This window comes from Notamacropus eugenii, chromosome 1 (assembly GCF_028372415.1).
Source record: "Notamacropus eugenii isolate mMacEug1 chromosome 1, mMacEug1.pri_v2, whole genome shotgun sequence".
Lineage (NCBI taxonomy): Eukaryota > Metazoa > Chordata > Mammalia > Diprotodontia > Macropodidae > Notamacropus > Notamacropus eugenii.
The window spans coordinates 343,217,961-343,239,773 of NC_092872.1; the positions used below are offsets into that span (position 1 = coordinate 343,217,961).

At 35.5% G+C, this 21,813-nt stretch overlaps 1 protein-coding gene across 9 annotated transcripts in view; it reads right to left on the bottom strand.

Annotated features, from left to right (window-relative positions):
• The window catches only part of RAPGEF6 (Rap guanine nucleotide exchange factor 6), a 225,407-nt gene that overhangs the window by 168,278 nt on the left and 35,316 nt on the right, over positions 1-21,813 (bottom strand). For 8 of the 9 annotated variants that reach the window (XM_072629969.1, XM_072629966.1, XM_072629967.1 and 5 more), the window contains 3 exons: positions 21,017-21,073; positions 20,066-20,149; positions 11,960-12,026 (listed from right to left, as the gene is read on the bottom strand). In XM_072629969.1, the coding sequence (XP_072486070.1) occupies positions 11,960-12,026; positions 20,066-20,149; positions 21,017-21,073 (208 nt within the window). The remainder of the gene's footprint in view (positions 1-11,959; positions 12,027-20,065; positions 20,150-21,016; positions 21,074-21,813) is intronic. The other variant, XM_072629971.1, reaches the window with a different exon arrangement.

Below are 21,813 nucleotides of genomic sequence, written 5' to 3' on the forward strand. Positions count from 1 at the left end.
TGCTGTTCATTCAAATGGAAAAAAGGAAACAGAAGCTGCCGATATTTTGACAGAACAAGATTTGAAAAAATATTAGATATGTAAAAATCCAAATTGATAAAAGAACTCAAGAAATAAAAAATTCACTGCTGCTGGAGGTATTCAGACAGAAGTTAGACTTGTCATATAACAAAGAGTGAAGTAGATAACATTCCTTCCCATTCTATAATTCTATGAAATCAATAATTCTATAACATGTAAAGTAATTCATTTATATGATTATAGCTACCTATATAAATCTAAGAAACTATAACAATTCGATAACCCAATGTTTTTTCTAAGAAAACTCCCTGTTATTAAGAGCTTCATTTCCTGAAAGAGCATTACATAAGAGGCTAAGAAATGCATTTCAAGACTTCAGTCTTGAAGTAGTTATTTATATTGATAGTTGCTACAATGAAACACCATAAAAACTGTTTTAAGTGTCAAATTAACAAAATGGAGCATAAGAATTGTGTACCCCATAAATCAGACAATGCTGCAATTCAAATAACAGTCCACACTACCGTCTTTTGGGAGCAAAGACTGGTTTCTGATTCTTTTTTTTAATGTTTATTTATTTTCAGTTTTCAACATTCATTTTCACAAAATTTTGAGTTCCAAATTTTTTCCCCATCTCTCCCTTCCACCCATGCCAAAATGCTGTGCATTCTGATTACCCCTTCCCCCAATCTGTTCTCTCTTCTATCACACTCCTATCTTCCCTTATCCCCATCTTCTCTTTTCTTGTAGGGCAAGATAAATTTGTATATTCCATTACCCGTATTTCTTATTTCCTAGCTGCATACAAAAACAATTCTCAATATTTATTCTTAAAACTTTGAGTTGTAACTTCTCTCCCTTCCTTCCTCCCCACCCATACCCACTGCGAAAGCAAGCAATTCAATATAGGCTATATATGTGTAGTTTTGCAAAAGACTTCCATAATAGTCATGTTGTATAAGACTAATTATATTTCCCTCCATTCTATCCTGCCCCCCATTTATTCTATTCTCTCTTTAGACCTTGTCTATCCCCAAAGTGTTGACTTCTAATTACTCCATCATCCCATCTGCCCTCCCTTCTATCATCACTCCCCACAACCCACTTATCCTCTTCTCCCCTACTTTCCTATAGAGTAAAATAGATTTTCATACCAAATTGAATGTGCATGTTATTCCCTCCTTAAGCCAAAAATGATGAAAATTTCATTTTTTCCCTTTTTCCCCTCTCACCTCCCCCCTTTTTCCCTCCATTGAAAAAGCCTTTGCTTGCCTCTTTTATGAGAGATAATTTGCCCCATTCCATTTCTCCCTTTCTCCTCCCAATATATTCCTCTCTCACCCCTTAATTTTATTTTTTTAGGTATCATCCTTTTCTATTCAACTCACCCTATGCCCTGTGTCTATATGTATATAATCCCTCCAACTAACCAAATACTGAGAAAAATCTCAAGAATTGCAACTATCTTTCCATGTAGGAACGTAAACAGTTCAACTTTAGTAAGGCCCTTATGATTTCTCTTTCCTGTTTACCTTTTCATGTTTTTCTTGATTCTTGTGTTTGAAAGTCAAATTTTCTATTCAGCCCTGGTCTTTTCATCAAGAATGCTTGAAAGTCCTCTCTCACCGAGTGCCCATTTTTTCCCCTGAAGTATTGTACTCAGTTTTGCTGGGTAGGTGATTCTTGGTTTTAATCCTAGTTCCTTTGACTTCTGGAATATCATATTCCAAACCCTCCAATTTCTTAATGCAGAATCTGCTAGGTTTTGTGTTATTCTGATTGTATTTTCACAATACTCAAATTGTTTCTTTCTAGCTTCTTGCAATATTTTCTACTTGACTTGGGAACTCTGGAACTTGGCTACAATATTCTTATGAGTTTTTCTTTTGGGATCTCTTTCAGGAGGTGATCAGTGAATTCTGTCAATATTTATTTTACCCTCTGGTTCTAGAATATCAGGGCAGTTTTCCTTGATAATTTCATGAAAGATGATGTCTAGGCTCTTTTTTTATCATGGCTTTCAGGTAGCCCCATAATTTTTAAATTGTCTCTCTTGGATCTATTTTCGGATGAGTTGCTTTTCCAATGAGATATTTCACATTGTCTTCTATTTTTTCATTCTTTTGCTTTTTGTTTTGTAATTTCTTGCTTTCTCATAAAGTCATTAGCTTCTATCAGCTCCATTCTAATTTTTAAAGAACTATTTTGTTCAGTGAGCTTTTGAAGTTCCTTTTTCTGTTTGGCTAATTCTGCTTTTTTAAAGCATTCTTCTGGCTTTCTGGACCTCTTTTGCCAATTGAGTTAGCCTATTTTTAAAGGTGTTATTTTCTTCAGCATTTTCCTGGGTCTCCTTTAGCAAGCTGTTGACTCACTTTTCATGATTTTCTTGTATCACTCTCATTTCTCTTTCCAATTTTTCCTCCACCTCTCTTACTTGGTTTTCAAAATCCTTTTGGAGCTCTTCCATGGCCTGAGACCATTGCATATTTATTTTGGAGGTTTTGGATGTAGAAGCCTTGACTTCTATGTCTTCCTCTGATGGTATGCATTGTTCTTCCTCATCCAAAAGGATGGAAGAAAATACCTGTTCGCCAAGAAAGTAGCCTTTTATAGTCTTATTTTTTTTCCTTTTTGGGGGGGCATTTTCCCAGACAGTTACTTGACTTTTGAATCCTCTGTCAAGAGGAGGGTATACTCTGGGGACCTGCAAGTTCTCAGTTCCTCCAAAGAGGCACAATCAAGGGAGAGGAGTTTACTCCTCTCCTGGCCTGCACTCTGGTCTGGGAGCAACCACAAGCACTCTTCTCTGCCCAGGACCTGTGAGCAGAATTCCCTCTCCAGAGGCTCCACCAGCTCCACCAGGCCAGCCAGAGCTCCTCCTTACCCTAGGAGTGCCACTCAGGGCTGAGATCCAGATCAGCTGCGAGATTCCCCCAGGGGCTTTAGGCTGATGACTTCTAAAATGGACACTGTACAGCAGCCCTGCTGCCCTGGGGCCAGACTGAGTTCCCTTCTCACCCAGGTGAGAGAACTTTCTCACTGACCTTTGAAGCTGTCTTTGGCCTCTGTGGGTTGAGGGATCTGGGAATCACAGATGCTGCCCAGGTCCTGGCCCTGCCTCGCCACCAAGGCCAGGCTGCACTCTGCCCTGAGCCCTGTGTGATAAACCTTTCCTGTCAGCCTTCTAGGTTGCCTTGGGCTAGAAATCTCTTTCACTCTGTCATTTTACGGTTTCAGTTGCTCTAGAATTTGTTTAAAGTCATTTTTTACAGGTATTTTATGGGCTATGAAGGGGGAGCTTCTACAGGTTCATCCTCCTACTCCGCCATCTGCCTCTATGATTCTTTTTTTCAAAGCAAAGAACTGGGTTTTGGTTCTTTTCTCAACTGAAAATTAATAAATGGCAGGATTTCTATAATAATTTTTCACTTTTCACGGAAAATATCACTGAAAAACACTCAAGTAAAACTTTAAAAAGGACAATTTATCCCTGGGTTCTATGAACAGAAAGAAAAACCCTCCTTTTAAAATCAAGTGAATATTTTTTAATATTTAATACTTAAAGCTGTCAAAAAGTCTTTCAACTTTATGTCTGACCCAATTCATTCCTTCAGTCTTCCATTTTCTGAATATTTTCAAGACATTTGTTCTTTCAAGTTACCTTAAAACATAATATGTATTCATATATTGTGATAGTAACTATTCAAAGCCAAGAGTCTTCTTCCCCCAGTATATGAATAAATATGTGAATGCATTTGTTTTAAAAGAAATAAGCATTTTTATTTTCAAATAATCGGCAAATGGAGATATTATTATTGATTTTTATATTGTACTAATAGGAAAGAGTAATAATATTATTAAAATTAATTTTTATATAGTTTTTACAGTTTATAAATTGGACTCTTCAGTGATTCCATGATAAAATAAGTAAATTGAAAAATTCCTCTTCCCTCAAATCCAGACATTTGCAACTCCTTTGAATTTATTACTTTTCAGGGCTCCATTTTCCATCTGCTCAAGGTACCCATTAGCTATGAAATGTTCAAAGTAAAGAATAGCAAGAGACAGTGTGAAAGCAGAACATATCTATTCATTATCCAAAAAAATGAAGTGTCAGTTTGAGAAATTAAGAGATGAATCAAGAATTCTAAGAATACAAAAGGGTTCAGACTTACATATAGTGTAGCTTGCTTACCAGTAACTGCTATCATATTAACATTTCCCAATGATAACTTTTATCACCACCTTCTAACGTCCCCTTTTCATGATTTGGTGCACATGGATGTCACCACCTTCATGAATATGAAGAAAGGTCAGTTACCTACCAAGTCATTTTGAATATGATACTAAAGCTGAGTATAAAAATTAAATGTATTATCAGTAAGTAGTCATTAGATATTTGCTACAAGAAGTTATCATCTTCAACAACCTCTATGGAGGAAAAAAATTTAAGCTTTGCAATAAAATGACGGAGTATAAAATGGCTTAGTCAGGGATTAAAAGAGTTAAAATCTTCTTGCCTTTATTAAAATCGACCAATGATATATTTTCTGAAGAAAAATAAATTAGTTTTTCTTCTTATAAAGCTTCAGTTGAAAGGGAGGGGGAAAAAAGGAAAGAAGGAAAGAAAGGAAGAAAAGAAGAAAGAAAGAGAAAGAAACAAAGAAACAGATTTATTTATCTGCTATAGTGTATAAAGTGAGGTACATTTCCACTCCTTACCCTTACTCAATCTCAAGGCTTGCCCAATTCCATCAACAGATCTCTAACTCCACATCTGTGATAAGTTTCCTGCTGAAAGACCTGGCTTTGCAAATGCACACTCACTACATACCACGACAACTTACCCAGACAGAAGTAACCCTCTTTTGATAAATAATAATTGCTACTTGTATTTCAAACAGATGTGGTGCTTCTACTGACCAGTAGTGAACAAAACAAAATGAGAGCTTCTTCAGTGACAACGGGGTGCAATGAGGATCCCTAGACTCAATGAGGAAATAGATTCGAATCTCAGTTTTCACATTTACTAATACAACCATGAGCAAGTCAATTAACTTCTCTTAATCCTTTTCCTCATCTGATAGGAAAAGTATTTTGTATTCATTTCATCTCTCCATCTGTCTTCAAACCCCAAACCCTAAATCCCTCTGTCATACTCCTGTACTAGTTACACTCTCCTCCCTTCCCCAGATTGACCCTTTGGTTAACCAGTTCAACTCTATACTGTCTTCTCTCAAGTCCCTTGTCTCCTTATCCTATTGCCAATTTTGTGCTGTCAAGCTTCAGCACTGGATTACTCTTACCATCTACTGCCTTCTCTACTATTCATGTCTGGCCAAATGAAGAAAAATCATGAATCCATGCTAACTGGGATATACTACAAATTTATTTTACATATATTCAACTAGGATCTCACTGTGGCAAGAGAATCCTTTTCGCCTCCCTCAATGACTCATTATCACACCCACCAAAGCAGCTCTAGCAAATCTTTTCATCCCACCTCATCATACCCACTCACTCTGGTTCATCCTACTCCCAACCTCTCAGCAGAAAACCTTGCTTCATATTTCTTCATATTTTAATTGAGAGCAAAGACATGAGCGTGTGTATTCACATTAATAAATGCTTGCTAAATATCAAAATAGATCACTTAAAGAAATTCTCCTCCCCGCTACCCCACCCCCCCCCAAAAAAAATTTAGTGCTGACTAAATTCATTCCAATATGGATATTGGAGCACAGAGATGTGGTCAAAGATACTTGACTAAAATACAGCACAATTATTTTGTTAATTAATCAAAGTGAATTATAAGAGATACTCTCAAATTCTTAACAACAACAACAACAACAATAATAACTAACATTTATAACACCTATTATGTGTTTAGGCACTATGTTAAGTACTTTACAATTATTATCTCATTTCATCCTCATAATAATCCTGGGAAGTGGATGCTATTATTATCCCCATTTTACAGATGAGGAAACTGAGGAAAGCAAAGGTTAAGCAACTTGTCCAGGGTTACACAGCTAGTAAGCGTCTGAGATCACAAGTGAACTCAAGTCTTCCTTGATTGTAGGCCCAGTGCTCTATCCATCACCTAGATGACACGTATAAAGAAAGTACTTAAGGTTCATTTGACTCTGACAATAAGCCTGCAAAGCAGATACTACAGGAGGTATTATCCTCATTTTGGAGATGAGGAAACTGGATGCTCAGAAAGACTGACTCAGCAACAGTCACACAGATAATAACGTACAGAGAAGAACTCTGAACCTAGGAATCAATTGTCCCTAAATTAAATGTTTTCCAATTCTCAGTAAAATACTGAAGTACTAGAATCTATAAAATTGCTAATCCAAGGGATGCAACAAAATAAAACAAAATAAAATCACCCCACACAATATTGTGTAGAAATTTGGCCTTAAAAGTCATTTAGTTACAAAATAGCTCTTTATATTACATTTAGCGACCAAAATACGAAAGGAAGAACTTAATTTTTTCAAGAATTTCCAGGTGATAAAAGATATAGCCAAAATTTTGAAGAAAATTATTTTATTAGGGGAGAAAAATTAAAGTTCAAATTTAAAGTAAACCTTCTTCAAATAAATGAAAATATCAACAAATTTAAAAATCTGTGAAAATTTTTTTGAATTGTGTCCAACAGAATGATCTTATGAAATCTCATTTGAACTTTACCAAAGAGCACATCAATATTTATCAACAAAAGTCTGTTGGAAATCATAGAAGGAAATGAGTGGGGCAGGAATTGGCATTTTTCCATCAGAGTACATCATGGGACATGTTTGATAAAAAGATTGTGAACTCAATGCCAAAAGCAGGCAAAGTATCAAGTTTACTAAATTGTTTTCTACACTAATAAATTAGCAAATAAGATAAAAGACAGGTCACAGGTAACTTTGACAAAAATCTACTATTCAGAAAACATTAACTTCATTTTTCAAGGAACTAAGTCCAAGTAAATGTTTGATGTAAAATGACTCATGTTGAGTTTTCTAGATGATACAATATTTTTTTAAAAAACTTATCTTCTATGATATGGGAAAGCAGGAAATGTGAGCCATCAGTTATGGGAACAATAATGATGTTGGCACTGAGAAAAATTGAGCATAATATTTAATAACCATTACTTAAAAGCCAAAAAATAAATAAAGACCCTTAGGGAGAGCATTATACCCCTCATTCATAAGAAAATCTTTCACACTTTTAAGAATCTAAGCAGAAAATAAACTATGTGCCATTCTTAATTATGAAAAAGTAGAATTATTAATTCAATCAGTATGCTGTGTGTGCAATGACCTGTGCTAGGCACTATGGGGAGACAGAGATCTTAAAATATAATCTCTGTTTTCAAAAAACATCGTCAAGTAGAATGAATGAGACAAAATACATTACCATAGTAAGAATGTTAAGTACCATAAGAAGTACAATAAACTATGCAGTTTGGGGGAGAGGGGTAAGTAAGTAATGAGGGTTTACCTCCAGTTTGAAGGAGGAAAGCAGAAAAAGCTTCATGCAGAAAATATAATTTCAGACTAGACACAATTGGGCAACATTAACAGGAAGCTTCTCCCAAAGCATCCATCTTCCTTTCTCAACAAATTCAGTACCTGGCTCACAGTCTTACTCCCCCACACCAACTCCTACCTTCTTTATACTAGGGGGCTTAAAGCATACAGGTGATTTTTCTAATGCCTTAATTTCCTAGTTCATCAACCCACTCAACTCATCCAACCACTCCACCTTAATTATACAAAGGGATGATTGCCCTCAAGCCTGCCATCATTTCCAGGATCAAGAACTCTGAGCAGTTCTTATCTAACCATGATCTTCTATCACAAAATTTCTCCCTGTGTCTCAGAGATAAGAACTAGACCTATGATTTGGCAAACAAATACAAACAAATAAAGCATGTATTAAACATGCCAAGAATACAAATACAAGCGAAAAAGAAAGACAGCTCCTGGCCTCAAGGAGCTTATACTCTTCTGGGGAGAGACAACACATAAAAGGGAGTTAAAAAACAAGAGAGAGAAGGAAACTTTCTCTACCAATGCAGACTGACCCCTCCTATGAAATACGTAATCTTAAAGAGTTGTCTAAAGCACTAAAGGATTAAGTGATATGCCCAGGTCATGCAGCCAATATGTCCCAGAGGCTGGACATGAAATAAAGTCTTTCTGGCTCTGAAACTCTCTTTCCATTAAGCCAAAACTCTCCTAAGGATGTTACATTTCCTTCAGTTCTTTCCCGGGTCAACAACCCTGTACAGACTATGTTCTCCTCCTTTGATAATTCTGATCCCTTAATGAATCAATTGAATTCTACACATCTTCTACTCTAAAATTCCCTGATAGCCCAAATTGCTACTTACACCTTAAGCTCCAATTCAGGAAGGTTCTCATCATTTGAATTCTCCAGTTACTTCTGCTTTGCTAGACAAAGGTGGGGAAAGTCCTGGAGGGGAGGAGGAGTTTCTGACTAGATCCACTACAAATGTATGCTTTCCAGTTAGAATTTGGCCTCCTTGAAGCAAAGAAATCCTTCTACTTCTCTCTATATGATTTCCTATCCCACTAACAACAACAATTGTTTCATATCTTCTCTCCTCAAGACCCTCTTCCCTCAGTCTTCTCAGATGAGGACCTGAACCGATAATTTATGGAGAAAATCAGGGACATTTGCTAAGAAGTCTCTTTTCTTCACTTCAAATCCCCTTGACATCAACCCCAATTATCTCATGGTTTACTCCAATCTTTGAAGTAGTTCTTTTCCCCACCAACCTTAGTACATGTCTGCTTGATCCTATATCCTCCCATCTTCTTTAGCACATTGCTCCCATTATCATCTTTTCTCTCTCATTAATCTTCAATCTCTTCCTTTCTACTAGCTCCTTCCCTGCTTTCCAAACATGCACATTTCCCTGTCCTCAAAAATACTCTCACCTACTATCCCCACTAGCTATTATCCTGTAGTTGCCTTCCCTTTCCCAACCCAATTCTTAGAGAAAATGGTCTACCTTCAGTATATCCACTCTCCCACCCTTCTACAATCTGGTTTCCAACTTCATCATTCAGCTGAAACTGTTTTCATGAACAATCTCAACTGCAAAATGCTATGATCTCAATACTCATCATTCTTAACCTATTTGCAGAATTTTACACTGTTAACCACTCCTAAATATTCTCTGTTCTCCGAGTTATTACACTACTCTTTCGTGTTTCTTCTTATCTGTCCAAACATTGTTCCATTTCCTTTGCTGATCCATTACCCACCCCACACCACTATCTTGAGGTATAACCAAAGGCCCTACCCTGAGCCCTCTACTCTTTTCTCTCTACAGTTTCACTCATCAGCTCTCATGGGTTCAATTATCATCTCTATCTGAGATGTGTACATATATCCAGGCCTAATCTCATTCCTGAGCTTCAGTTCTGCATTACACTACTTATTAGCCATTTTGAACTGAATATTCCATAGGTAAATCAAATTCAGTATGTACAAAACTCAAACTGTTAACTCCACCAGCCCTTAAACCTACCCTTATTCCCAATTTTCCTATGTGTGTTAGGGATACCAATATCCTTCCAGTCATTCAGTTTCACAATCTCAGTATCAACTTTAACTCACTGTCATTAAGCCTACATATCTAATCAGTTGCTAAATCTTGTCATTTCTATTTCCACACTAACTCTCATAATATACCCTGCCCCCATCTCTCCATTCACACAGCCAATACCTTATTACAGCCCTCATCACTTCTCATCTGTTCTCGCCCAATAATTTCTGGACAAGTCTCCTTGCCTCAAATCTCTCCTTGCTCCAATTCATCTTCTACAAAGTCACAAAAATGATCTTCCTAAAGAACAGATTTGACAATGTCACCTTCTCTCCCTGACTCTTTTATTACCTCCAGGATCAAATACAGAATCTCATAATTTGGCCCTTTCCTTTTCTGTCTACTTAGGACATTATTCCCATCCATATTCTTCAAAGACTAGCTTTACTGGTCTACAGTGGGCTCTCACACACAACACTTCACCTCTCATAACTGTGTTTTTACAGAGGCAATAATGCACAGAGCATTATGGAAATGCTCTGCCACCATAACCCTGTCACCTAGAATCCTCCAAGACTCAGCTCAAGTACTATCTTCTGAAAATGGCCTTTCCAGATCCCCCCAGATATTAAGGCTTTTCCATCTAAGGGCAAATTTGTATGTGATTTGTACATACTTATATATGTGTTATTTCCCCCATTTAAAATGTAAACTCCTTGAGGGCAGATGCTATTTTATCTCTATCCCCAGGACCTAGTATAGTGTCTCACACATATAATTATGCTCTCTGCAAAGAAGAAAATAAGCCTTTCTCTTCTTCCCAATACAAAATGGTTTTTAGACTGGGAAGTGGGGTGGGGAGAGTATTGCACATCAAAATATCTGAGGGTTCACTAAGTGTTTAGCACCACTCTAGGTGATGGAGCAGATACAGAAAAAAATAGAAGTTATATTCCTCCACTCATTTGGAAGATAACAATTTATATAAGGCCATAAAATACAACCTACATGTAATAATTATTAATTATATTATCTTACATTTTTGTAATGATAGTTACATCCTTATCTGAATTGATACTTATAATTACCCTAAAACAGGGTAGGTGGTACAGTTTAAACAAGAACCCTTTCCTCTACAACTTGCAAAGAAATGTAAGATTATGTGCCCAAATGAGTGGCAATGGACATTTAAATGTTACCGTTTAGGGAAATACAGAGTAAAAGGTGCTTAATGTGGGCTCACAAAATCAAAGATGGCTAGAGTTAGGTGCTTAATAAATGTTTGTTGACTTAGGAAGAATATAAAACTGGGACCTATCTTTGTATAAAAAGATGGGAGAGGTAATTGTAAAAGAGGGGAATAGCTTTCCAAACTTCAAGTTCAGATTGATCATAATAACACTGTCTGAAGTTTTGCTGTTGTGTTGTGTTCGTCCTTCATTGCAGAAGAAGACCATGCCATCAGAGAAACGACAACATGACTTGCACTTGACTTTTTGTTTTAAGTGAAGGAGGGATATGCAAGGTCACCACCCTAATTTCTCCTCCTGAGCCATCTGAATCCAGTGATCAGATATTCATCAGGATGATTGGAGATGACCCACGATGAGGCAATTGGGGTTAAATGACTTGCCCAAGGTCACACAGTCAGTGAGTGTCAAATGTCTGAGGTGAGATTTGAACTCAGGTCCTCCTCACTCCTGCACTGGTGCTCTATCCACTGCATCACTCAGCTGCCCTGTCTGAAGTATGTGAAGTATAAGAAGACTCAGCTTTTGAGAAATAGTGACAGTAAGGGTGTCTTAAACATCTACTAAGTTCACCTATGGAGTTCTTAGCTTAACCAGACTATAAACTTTTTAACTATCCCTCAGGGTTCTAACTCCTCCCTAATGTCTCTGGTCCACAAGGCCTGAAAGTATTTAATAAATGTTAATAAAATTTAACAGTAACTGAAGAACCAGAAAAATCATGGTCTCTATTTCTTTCAAATTTAAACTTCTGACCACAGTAATAATTTAATCAGTATAAGCATCACTATGGCCAAGAAGGAACAAGTGTATCTATGCCACCATCTAATGTCTGTATCATATTCAAAGAGGTTTGGTATTTGATAATAAATAATCAGTCTAGATGAGAGAAGTATTTCTAATGTTTCTACTGACAACATCTCCTATTGGTATAACCACGTCCACAAGTGCTTTGCACATAGTGTTTATAAGCACTTTTCATTTACTCACTCATTTAACCCTGGGATATTGCTAAAAATGCACATGAAATAGGGGTAGAGAAGGTAGGGGGAAAGATATTATTGATGTACATTAAAACATATGCAACATACTTTAAAGTTCTTACCACAATCATTTCTGAAGGCTCTAGTACAATGCAGTCACATCCTCTTATTCCTCCAAACTGACCAAAACTGTGAAAACAGAAAAACAAGTTACTTTGGGTTGTTTCTTTTTCTACCTGTGGGATGGTGAGAAAAACAATGTATAAAGAGACTACAATTATCAGAATACCATGATAAAAACCCTTTTTTTTTAAGCTGGTCCCTATTAGTGATATGAAAAGCACCCAAGTCTTAGAACTTCCTATATCTTGCAATTAACATTGAATTAAGAGAAATATTAATAAGTAGCAACTGACAGAGAGAGCTTTTAAATTTACAAAATACTTTACAGACATCTTTAATTTTTTTCAATAATCATATGAGACAGAGAATGATGGCAAAACAGTGGTGAAGTGATTTTCCCAAGGTCGCAGTTAGTAAAAGACTCAAATAGAATCCATATCATCTGACTCATAGTACATTACTCTTCCTAGTTTTTTTAACACTGTTTCTATGCTTCATAAATATTGTGAAATTATATTGAAATATTGGTTCAATCGGTCTTTCCTTTTGACTCAGTGTTGTTTTTTGTTTCCTCCATAATTGTCACAAGCTAAAGACTACAATGAAAAGTGATCTAAAAAAAGAGAGCAATTCAGTGAATCTTTTCTATTGTTCTAACACCTGGTTGTTTCCTTCTAAACGAAGAGAATTGTTACGTGAAAAAAGTTAAAGAAAGGTAACTTTCTAACTAATAAAAATAATTAATAAGTGTTAATTCAAGTACCAACTCCTATGATGCTCTATATTACATGAGTACACATCTTTCATACTGTCATATAAAAATTAAAGAAGGAAATCTCTGGGTTGCTATGGGATACATACATAATCTTGCCCCATTAGACCCATAAGTGGTTTTGCTGTAAGTCACAGCAATTTATGTGAAAAGCAAGAACTTAACGTTCTGATTAAGAAAACCATCTGGAGGTTTAAAAAAATAGCGTTCATTTTGACAAGACTTTTTACAGAAAAATAGCTCCTTCAATAGTCTAGAAATTGAGACCAATATAAAAAATAATCCCTCTATTCTAGATTTCGCAAAAATCAATTATGTTAAAGTCTGGTGTGACTAAATTATGATTATGCTATGGCAATAATTCAAAAGAGGGGAACTCAGCATAAGGTGGTCAAGGTAGCATCATCAAAGAAGCCAGGAAAATTCTCTGTAACTAGTCATAGATCAAAAGCCAAGGAAACTGCATCTACAATACCTTAACAAAGTTATGTATTTTACTTCTATTTTTAAATGATGTATTATGAACTTAATTTTAAACTACTAATTTTATGATATATTAGAAAGAGTACCAAACAAAATCAAAAGCCATGGGTTGGAATTTCAGTTTTACAATGTACTTAACTGTGTAATTTTGGGAAAATCACTTTAACTTCTCCCTGTACCTGGTGTTACTGATCTGTATCATGGGGATAATGTGACACCTATCTCATAGGGTCACTGTGAAGATAAAATAAAAGCACATACTATAAAGATCAAATGAGATAAAACACACAAAGCATTTTATAAACAAAGTGACAGACAAGTATGAACAATTTTTATTAAAACTATTTTAGAATGCACAGAAGTCAAGAAGCCCTTTTCTTTCTGGAAAAGTTCTAAAACTATTAAGTCTATTTTCAAAGAATTAAAACCTTAATCTACTCACCTAATATCTAAGAATAGGCATAAAACCCTTTCAGCATAGCAGAAAATTTACTTTTAATGAAGAAATCACATACACAGACCAAGAAAAGCTAGTTACTTTGATAAACACAGCATTTATTAAGCACCTACAGGCTGAAAAGGTAGTGCATTGGATTCTGTATGAGATAAAAAGTTTAGCCAAGTTAGGGTACTTAAAAATCTTGGAATTTACAAAAAAGAAGGGAAATAAGACAATAAAGAATTATGATAGATGTTACAATTCCAATAGAGACCTAAAGGTGAAAGTCATTACAAACATGGGAAGGTATCATGAAGGAGATATTTGAATTGTATGCAATTTGTATCTAACTACACCTTGTATTTATCTCTATTATCTTTTATTTCTTCTGTACATGTTTTTAAATGAACTCACTGTTCATTTTAAATGAACTCATTCTCCATTAAAATGTAAGCTCTTTAATAACACGGAATGTTTCATTCTTTATATTTGTATTCCAAGCACCTAGCACCAGGTCTAATACTTAATTAATTCATGATTATTGACTGAATGACTGACATTAAAAGAATAGTAGAAATTCAAAGGGCATGAGGAAAAGCATAAGCAAAAGCAAGAAAGTGGGAGAACATATGGAGCTTTTTCAGCACACAAAGAAGATGGATTTGGTTAGATCAATAAATCAAAAGTATTTAGGGGAATATATGGAAGGAAGTAATATGAAATAAGGTTAGAAAGGTACAGTGGTGCCAGACTGTAAGTTTGAATGTCAAGCTAGGCACCTGAATTTGCAGCATGATGTTGTGGAAAGAGCACTGGGTGCTTTCTATCCTGCCTGTCTGTGTTTGAGTGAAGGGGCAATAACTGTTATGAGTCTCTGGATTAGAAGAATGTCAAAGTCTACTCTTTTAATCTGAGCTGACATGAAGCCATGAGGATATGGACCTGCTGTTGCAGGATCCCTATTGTTGCAGGATCCCTATTGTATCTATTCTTTTCTGCCTTAGATAAAGGAAATATTAGAGAGTAAACAGACTAAGGTATGATCTTGTGAGTTTCAAAAACGGTGAAAAGAGCATGAGGGGTCAAAGAACTAGAATCCAGTCAACTCCAGTGGGAAGCAAAGTACCAAATCAACATGGCTAACCCAGGCCAGCAATAAAAAGATTTTGTCTACTGCCTATGCTATGTTCAGAAATGAACGTGGTGAGGTCAATGCTTTGTAATAAGCACTTCAATTTAAGTCTATTGTCCCTAGGGACCGAGGGAGTTAAAGGAGAGTGTGCTCCTAGTCCCGGGGGAATGTGCACTTCCTTACTTCTCAGTAAATATTCTTTTTATACAAGCTAATTTATATTAATTGGTTAAATGATATTGGGGCACTAATCAATGCTGCTGACAATGCTGAGAAGATATTAATAGACACAGGTTAGGTGAGAGTGAAGAGATACCTGAGGAACTGATATTAGGAAGACAACTAAATGGGAGGGGCTCAATCTGACAGCATTGAAAGATAAATCCTAACCCTTTGGCACACCTCTAGTGTCTTTTCAGCTGGTCTTGCTCTGGGATTTATCTTGCCAGGAAGAATAGAAGCTAAAATAAGGAATATAAGAGCTTATAACATGAGATAAAATGTTAATTGATATATATATGTAAATGGTAACGAGGAAACATTAAGTTCCATGAAGACAAGGGTCACATCTTATCATATCTTTTTATCTATCATTCCCCCTATACAACATTCTACATACAGTAAGCCCTAAAAAATATCTGCTAAATCAGAAGCAAATGAACAAATACATACATGTTACACAGTATAGGCACTGCAACAAAGTCACTGGGAATAATAAAACTTTTTTAAAAAGGATTAAATTCAGACTTTGCATAAATCTGAATTTGAATCTCCCCCATGAACTTACTAGCTATATGACCTTGGGCAATTATCACAACCTTCCCAAGTGTCAGCTTCCTCATCTGAAAAATAGGGACATGGTAATACATATCTTACAAGACTGGTCAAATAACAATGTATGTAAGAGAGTTTGTAAGCCTATAAGTGCTATAAAAAAATGTCAGCTATCAATATTATTACTTGAGAGTAAACAGTTACTGAAAATTTTTTCAGTGTAGGAGTGCTATATGTTCAAATCTAGATACTGAAAGATAATTTGGCAATGATCTGAAGGATGGACAGGATGGGGAAGAGAATGAAGGTGAGAAAGACTGTTAGGAAGCTCCTACAATAGCCTATGTGGTTAGTAATGCGGGCTTGTACTAAGGGATTTAAAGGGAATTAAAGGGAAAAATATGAGAGATGTTCTATAAATAGCAGGATTTAGTAACTGGCTGCATCACAATGCCTTATTTAAAACCTTGCAGATACAGGCTATATGCCAGCAATTAAAGCAGAAATAGCATTTGTTAATCTACAAGTTGCAGGGCTTACATTTGATAAAGAGTAAGTAAATTCACAAGTGTTTTTGTTTGCAGTATATTACGTAAAGCAACTATCTCTCCCCAAAGACAGTTAAAATGCACTTTTAAAGGTCATGCAACATCTAAATCACAATGTACAACAGTAGAAAAAACAAGAATCTGTAAAGCTTTCATAAATCATAGCTATCATCTACATCATTCACCTTTCCCTCCATCCACCTCAACCAGAATATAACAGGAGATTTTAGAAAGTTTTCCTGTTCTTCAAAATAAGACTAAATTCATTCAGGGCTGAAATATAATGCCTAAAGGAACAGCAGGCTTAAGTGATGAAAGGAATCTGTCAGATATTCCTATAAGATAATTAATAAACTGATTGATAAAATAATTACATAAGACAAGAATTTTGCTGAACCACATAAATTAATAAACCCTATTGTTTTCATAACTACATTTGTATGTTTGCCATGCTCTAAAATTTGGAAATGGTCTACCTTGAATTCATCCACAAATATAATCATGTACAACTCTCTCTCACGCTTGCTCTGCATTATTAGAAATGTTTGGCTTTCCTCTTTTCCTCTGGGGTAGAACTTTATCATTAATCTTTGGGTTTAAATTTCATGATGCACTTAAATTGTTTTTTTAACATGTACCTTAACTGTGAGAAATGGCTGCATTTTATTAAACTCAAACACCATCCCTCTTAACCCTTTACAATGCTAGATGCTGCTAGTTTTCCTAATAATCATATTAAAGTGCAGCTTGTAAAAACTGACTTCCTTTACCTACATCTAAACTTTAGACTCAGTTACAGTTTTTCCTCTCATTCACCAAAGAGTTAATAATAGCTTAAAGATTTAAAAAAAACCAACCTGTCAAAATGAATACTCAAGGGTATTTTTACATCTTCTAATACACCCATTTGAATTATCAGTTCGATGAGAGTTAGAAATGATACCAACAGAAGATAGCATGTGAAATTCACAAAAACATCTCAAACCACAACTTCAGTAAAAATATTCATTTTAACTATTCCGTTTTGTCAGAGCTACTAATATGTGACATATGACCTAAGCTTTACCTTTAACTACCTTGAAAAGTATATGGTAAGCAATAAAGAGGGCATGAAGTAAATAAATAATAATACTGTTTCAATCATTATGCAAAGCTCTATAGAATTACAGAAGTGGGAGCTACATTGCTCTTTCACTCACCAGAAGAGTGACATTAAAGAAGCTACACACTACAGAGGTGAATTCAGTAGAGGTTATAATCTCACCCTAACAGTGATTCATAGCTTTCATCTATGAGGCAAATCCCTTTCCCTCTCTAAACTGCTATTTTTCCATCTACAAATACTGGACTGGACATCTCTAATATCTCCAGTGTCACATCTAGCTTTAAATATTATGGTTCTTTACAACTTGAGCCTTCTTTGTCCTAACATCAATAAAATTTGGAAATTACTTTGCTATGTTTAAAGGAAAAATAAAAAGAAAGGTGAAATTTATGTTACCAAAGGTAAATATGTATGTAAAACTCTTATAGTTTAAGATTTAAAAGATCTTTGCATTCAATAAACTGATGCTAGCAAATCTTCCCTAATTCTAGCTCTTCAACTACCACTCCTTGACTCACCCCAGAAAGATCTACCAACTCATACTTCTAATAATCGTGCTTCTTTCCCCTTGATTCTACTCAGACTACACCAGCTTCTGGTTCTTAGGAGGCCCATCAACTTCATTTCTTTAATACTAACCAGAGGTTCCAGGTAAGGGAGTACTTTATGTTGATTCAGATCTAACACATACAGTTAATCTTCTAAGACTATTTTCTCTTCTTCCCTGAATGCTAATTTTTTAAATGTTTTATTCATGACATTTTTTACACCAATATCACTTTCCAATAATCCACATCCTCTAAGAACTATCTTATTATACAGAAAAAGAGTTCAGTCATTCAGTCAGTGAGTCAACACACTTAGTATGTGCCAGGCATTGGGATAAATGCTAGAGATACAAAGAAGGGCAAAAGTAAGTCCCTGACTTCAAGTGGTATACATTCTCATGGTAGAGACGTGTAAATGACAATGAATCCATAGGATAGTCATATACATATACACATAGAATACATGATAGTAATCTGAAAGGAGAAGGTACTGGCAATAAGACAGATTGGGAAAGACCTCTTAAACTTGAAGATGCCAGGGAAGCCAGGAGATCAATGTCAAGAAGGGAAGGAAATCTCCCTGCAAAGTAACCAAGGCAAGGGCAAAGGCAAAATGGCAGGAAATAAGAGGGTCACATTCAAGGACCAGGATTAAGATATAAGAAGACTGGAAAAATAGAAAGGGGTTCAAAAGTTATAAAGAGCTTTAAATAACAGAGGACTTTATATTTTATTTTAGAGGTAATAAGAGTGCTGCTGGAGATCATGGGCTTGACATGGCCAAACTTATAAGCCAAGTGAAATAGGCAAAAACTCAAGGCAGGAAAAATCAATTAGAAGGTTACTGCAGTAATCCAGAGAAGAGAAAAAGAGGACCTGAACTGTGGCTTTATGAACAGAGAGATGGGGGTAAATATAGGAGGATAAAATTCTGGGAGGACTGGAAATGCAGTGTAAATGAAAGTTAACAGTGAAGGATGATACTGAGGTTAGGATGACATTCAACCTGAGTGACTGGAAGGATGGTGATATCCTCGATAATAACAAGGAAGTTCAGAAGGGAGAGGGTTTGAGAGGAAAGAAAATGAGTTCTGTTTTAAACATGTTGAGGTTGACACATCTATAGGACATCCAATTCAAGATGTCCAAAAGACAGCTGAAGACATGCGGTTTAGCTTAGCAGAGAGACTAGACTGGCTACATGTATCTGCATTGAGATGATAAATGAACTTGTGGAAGCTGACGAAATCACCAAATGAGATAATATAGAACAGAAAAAGATCAAGGATAGAGTCATTATGGTATATTCACGGTTAGCGGGCATGGTATAGATAAAGAACCAACAAAGAAGACTGACAAAGTCAGGTCTGACAAGAAGAAAACCCAGGAGAGAATGATGTCATGAAAACCTAGCGAGGAAAGAATATCCAGGAAGACAAGGTCAACAGTGTCAAATGCTGTAGACATTCACTACAAACAGGTCAAGGATGATCAGGATTGAGAAAAGGCAATTAGATTTGTGCAATTAAGAAACTGTTGGTGACTTTTGAAAGAGGAATTTCAGTTGAATGATGAAGTCACAAACTAGAATGAAAAGAGGCCAGAAGAGAGAGTAAGGGGACATGTCAAGATCTCAATCCTAGATGGCTTTCTCACAAAGTTTAGCCATGAAGGGCAAGAAAGCTATAGCACAATGAGAAACAGGCAGAGTAATTACTGCATAGATAATAAATGCAATGTTCCACATTGGTGGTCGACCATCACTCTACCAAGAGAAGAGAAACAGACACACTTCTTATTTTAGTTTCCAAGACTATGGTGTGATTCTGAATTTGGCCAATATAGAAATAATGTGGTACAAAAAGAGCAAGCACTACAAATGGAGTCTCAAAGTAGAGACTGACCAAATAAGCTCTAGGTTAGTTTCTTAACCTTTTAGAGTTCACTGACCCCTTTGACAGTATGGTGAAACCCATGGATCCCTTCTCACAATGTTACTTTTAAATGCATACAATAAAATACAAAGGATTACAAAAAAAAACCCCAATTATATGTAATTATCTTAAAAAAAAAAAAAAGAGTTCACAGGCCCAAGATTAAAAATCCCTACTCTAAACATATAAATGTAATGCTACGAGAAATATAAACAAAGTCTGACCCTGTTCAAGCATCTTCCATGAGATGCTAAAGAATTGTCTTTTTTTATATAAGTATAAGCATCGCAAAACCAAGTAAAAGAGTCTTGTTATAATAGAGATAATCTGACCTAAAATCACTACTATAAACAACACTCTTATAACATACCTTTGAGGAGCGAAAATTACAGAGTCGTTCATAAATACAGATCCAGAAAGAAGGATATACCAACATCTGGCAACGGTTTCAGAGCTATAAAAAAGAAATATTTATTTAGTTTCAATACTAGATTAATTCAAACCTTGTCCAAGGCATTAAAGGTCTTCATCAGTAAGTGCTCTTGGTATAAAGATTTAAAGGAAATTTTAAATTTCTAATCAAATGGGACACGCTATTCAGGTTTCTTCAGTATCTACATTTAGCACACATGTCTAAACTGTTCAAAATTACATTTAATTGATAGGGCTCATGAAATCATGTAGGTAGAGTGGTTTGGACACAGACTAAAGGTCACATATTCCATTTCTATATGGGCCACTTTGGCTTCACAGAAGCAAAATTCTGTTATACAGTAAATACTGTGGTCTAACTACAAAGAAACCAGAAGAATTCATGTGAGAAATCATGTCATTTCATAATACTATCAAAAAAAATCTTTAAATTTCTTTCCTACTGATGATGGTCTAAGCATCTCTACAGTCAAAATGTAGTATTTTATGTATACGCTCAGTCCTTGAATACTTAACATTTGTATACGTAGGCACAGTTTTAAAATCATGATACTTAGCAACCAACTGAACACTGGGTGTGCCAATGTTATTAAATTGGAGGCCAAGCTATATTAATAGTTCACCAACCCTAAATACATTAGGTAGCTGAAAAATTCTATTCATGCAGGTATTAGCTTTTTTTGCTTATATAGTTTTCCTTTGGCAACAGGTACCAACCTGCCAAAATGCAGACCTAAAAGTAAACAAGTTTTACAATTTTAAATAATTCATAAAGCACCAAAACAAATCATTTTATACAAATTTTGTTCCATAACAACTGATAGCAATGTTAAAATTCAGTAACAAAACACAAAAGCTACCTTTTTTTACCTGAGTTAGTAACACTTACCAAAAAAGAATTTGATTGCCATTATATCTTTCATACCTTGCTCTTGCAGATATTAACCTGATACACAAAAACATAAGTTAAATCTTTTGTAACAGACTATTATTATTCAAGTTACACAGCTTAAAAGACCACCTTTGACACAAACTGAGCTAACATTGAGCAGTGTCACACTATTGCATTCAATCAGTTATAAACCTCATCTTCTGTTCAAAGTAGCACAAAGTAGCATTTTTAAAAATGATATTGTTGTGCGATATGTTTACTAAATTTTCTTTCTGACATTAAATCAAGATTATCAATTTATAACTAAAACACAAAGTATGGCTTAGGCTCTACATTTTAAAAACACTACTACTACTTGAGGCCACTCATTCTCTTTCCCCATTTGGGGCCCTTATCTGACACATGGCAACAATTTAATAATTTCCATTCTCCAGTAGAAAATAAAAAACCCTCTGTATATCTACAGCACTAGAGCAAAAGACTTCAAAGCTAGGGTGAGAAACCTTTAAGATATCAGGGTTACTGAGGGATAAAAAAGGTCAGCTGTGGAAGTCAGAATCTGCTAGACAGGAAAAGAGAAAAAAACGGCCAAGTCAGCCACAAGCAAACGAAAAATATACAAAAATGAGGATGGCAGCACCAGCACAGAGGTAATACAACCACAACAAAAGACATGAAACCAGGATACAATCTGGGTCCACATCTAGACTACTGAGTCACCATTTACATAATACTCAATTCCAAAGAGCACAGATCATAAAATATAATAGAATCAAAAGATCATAAGATCATAG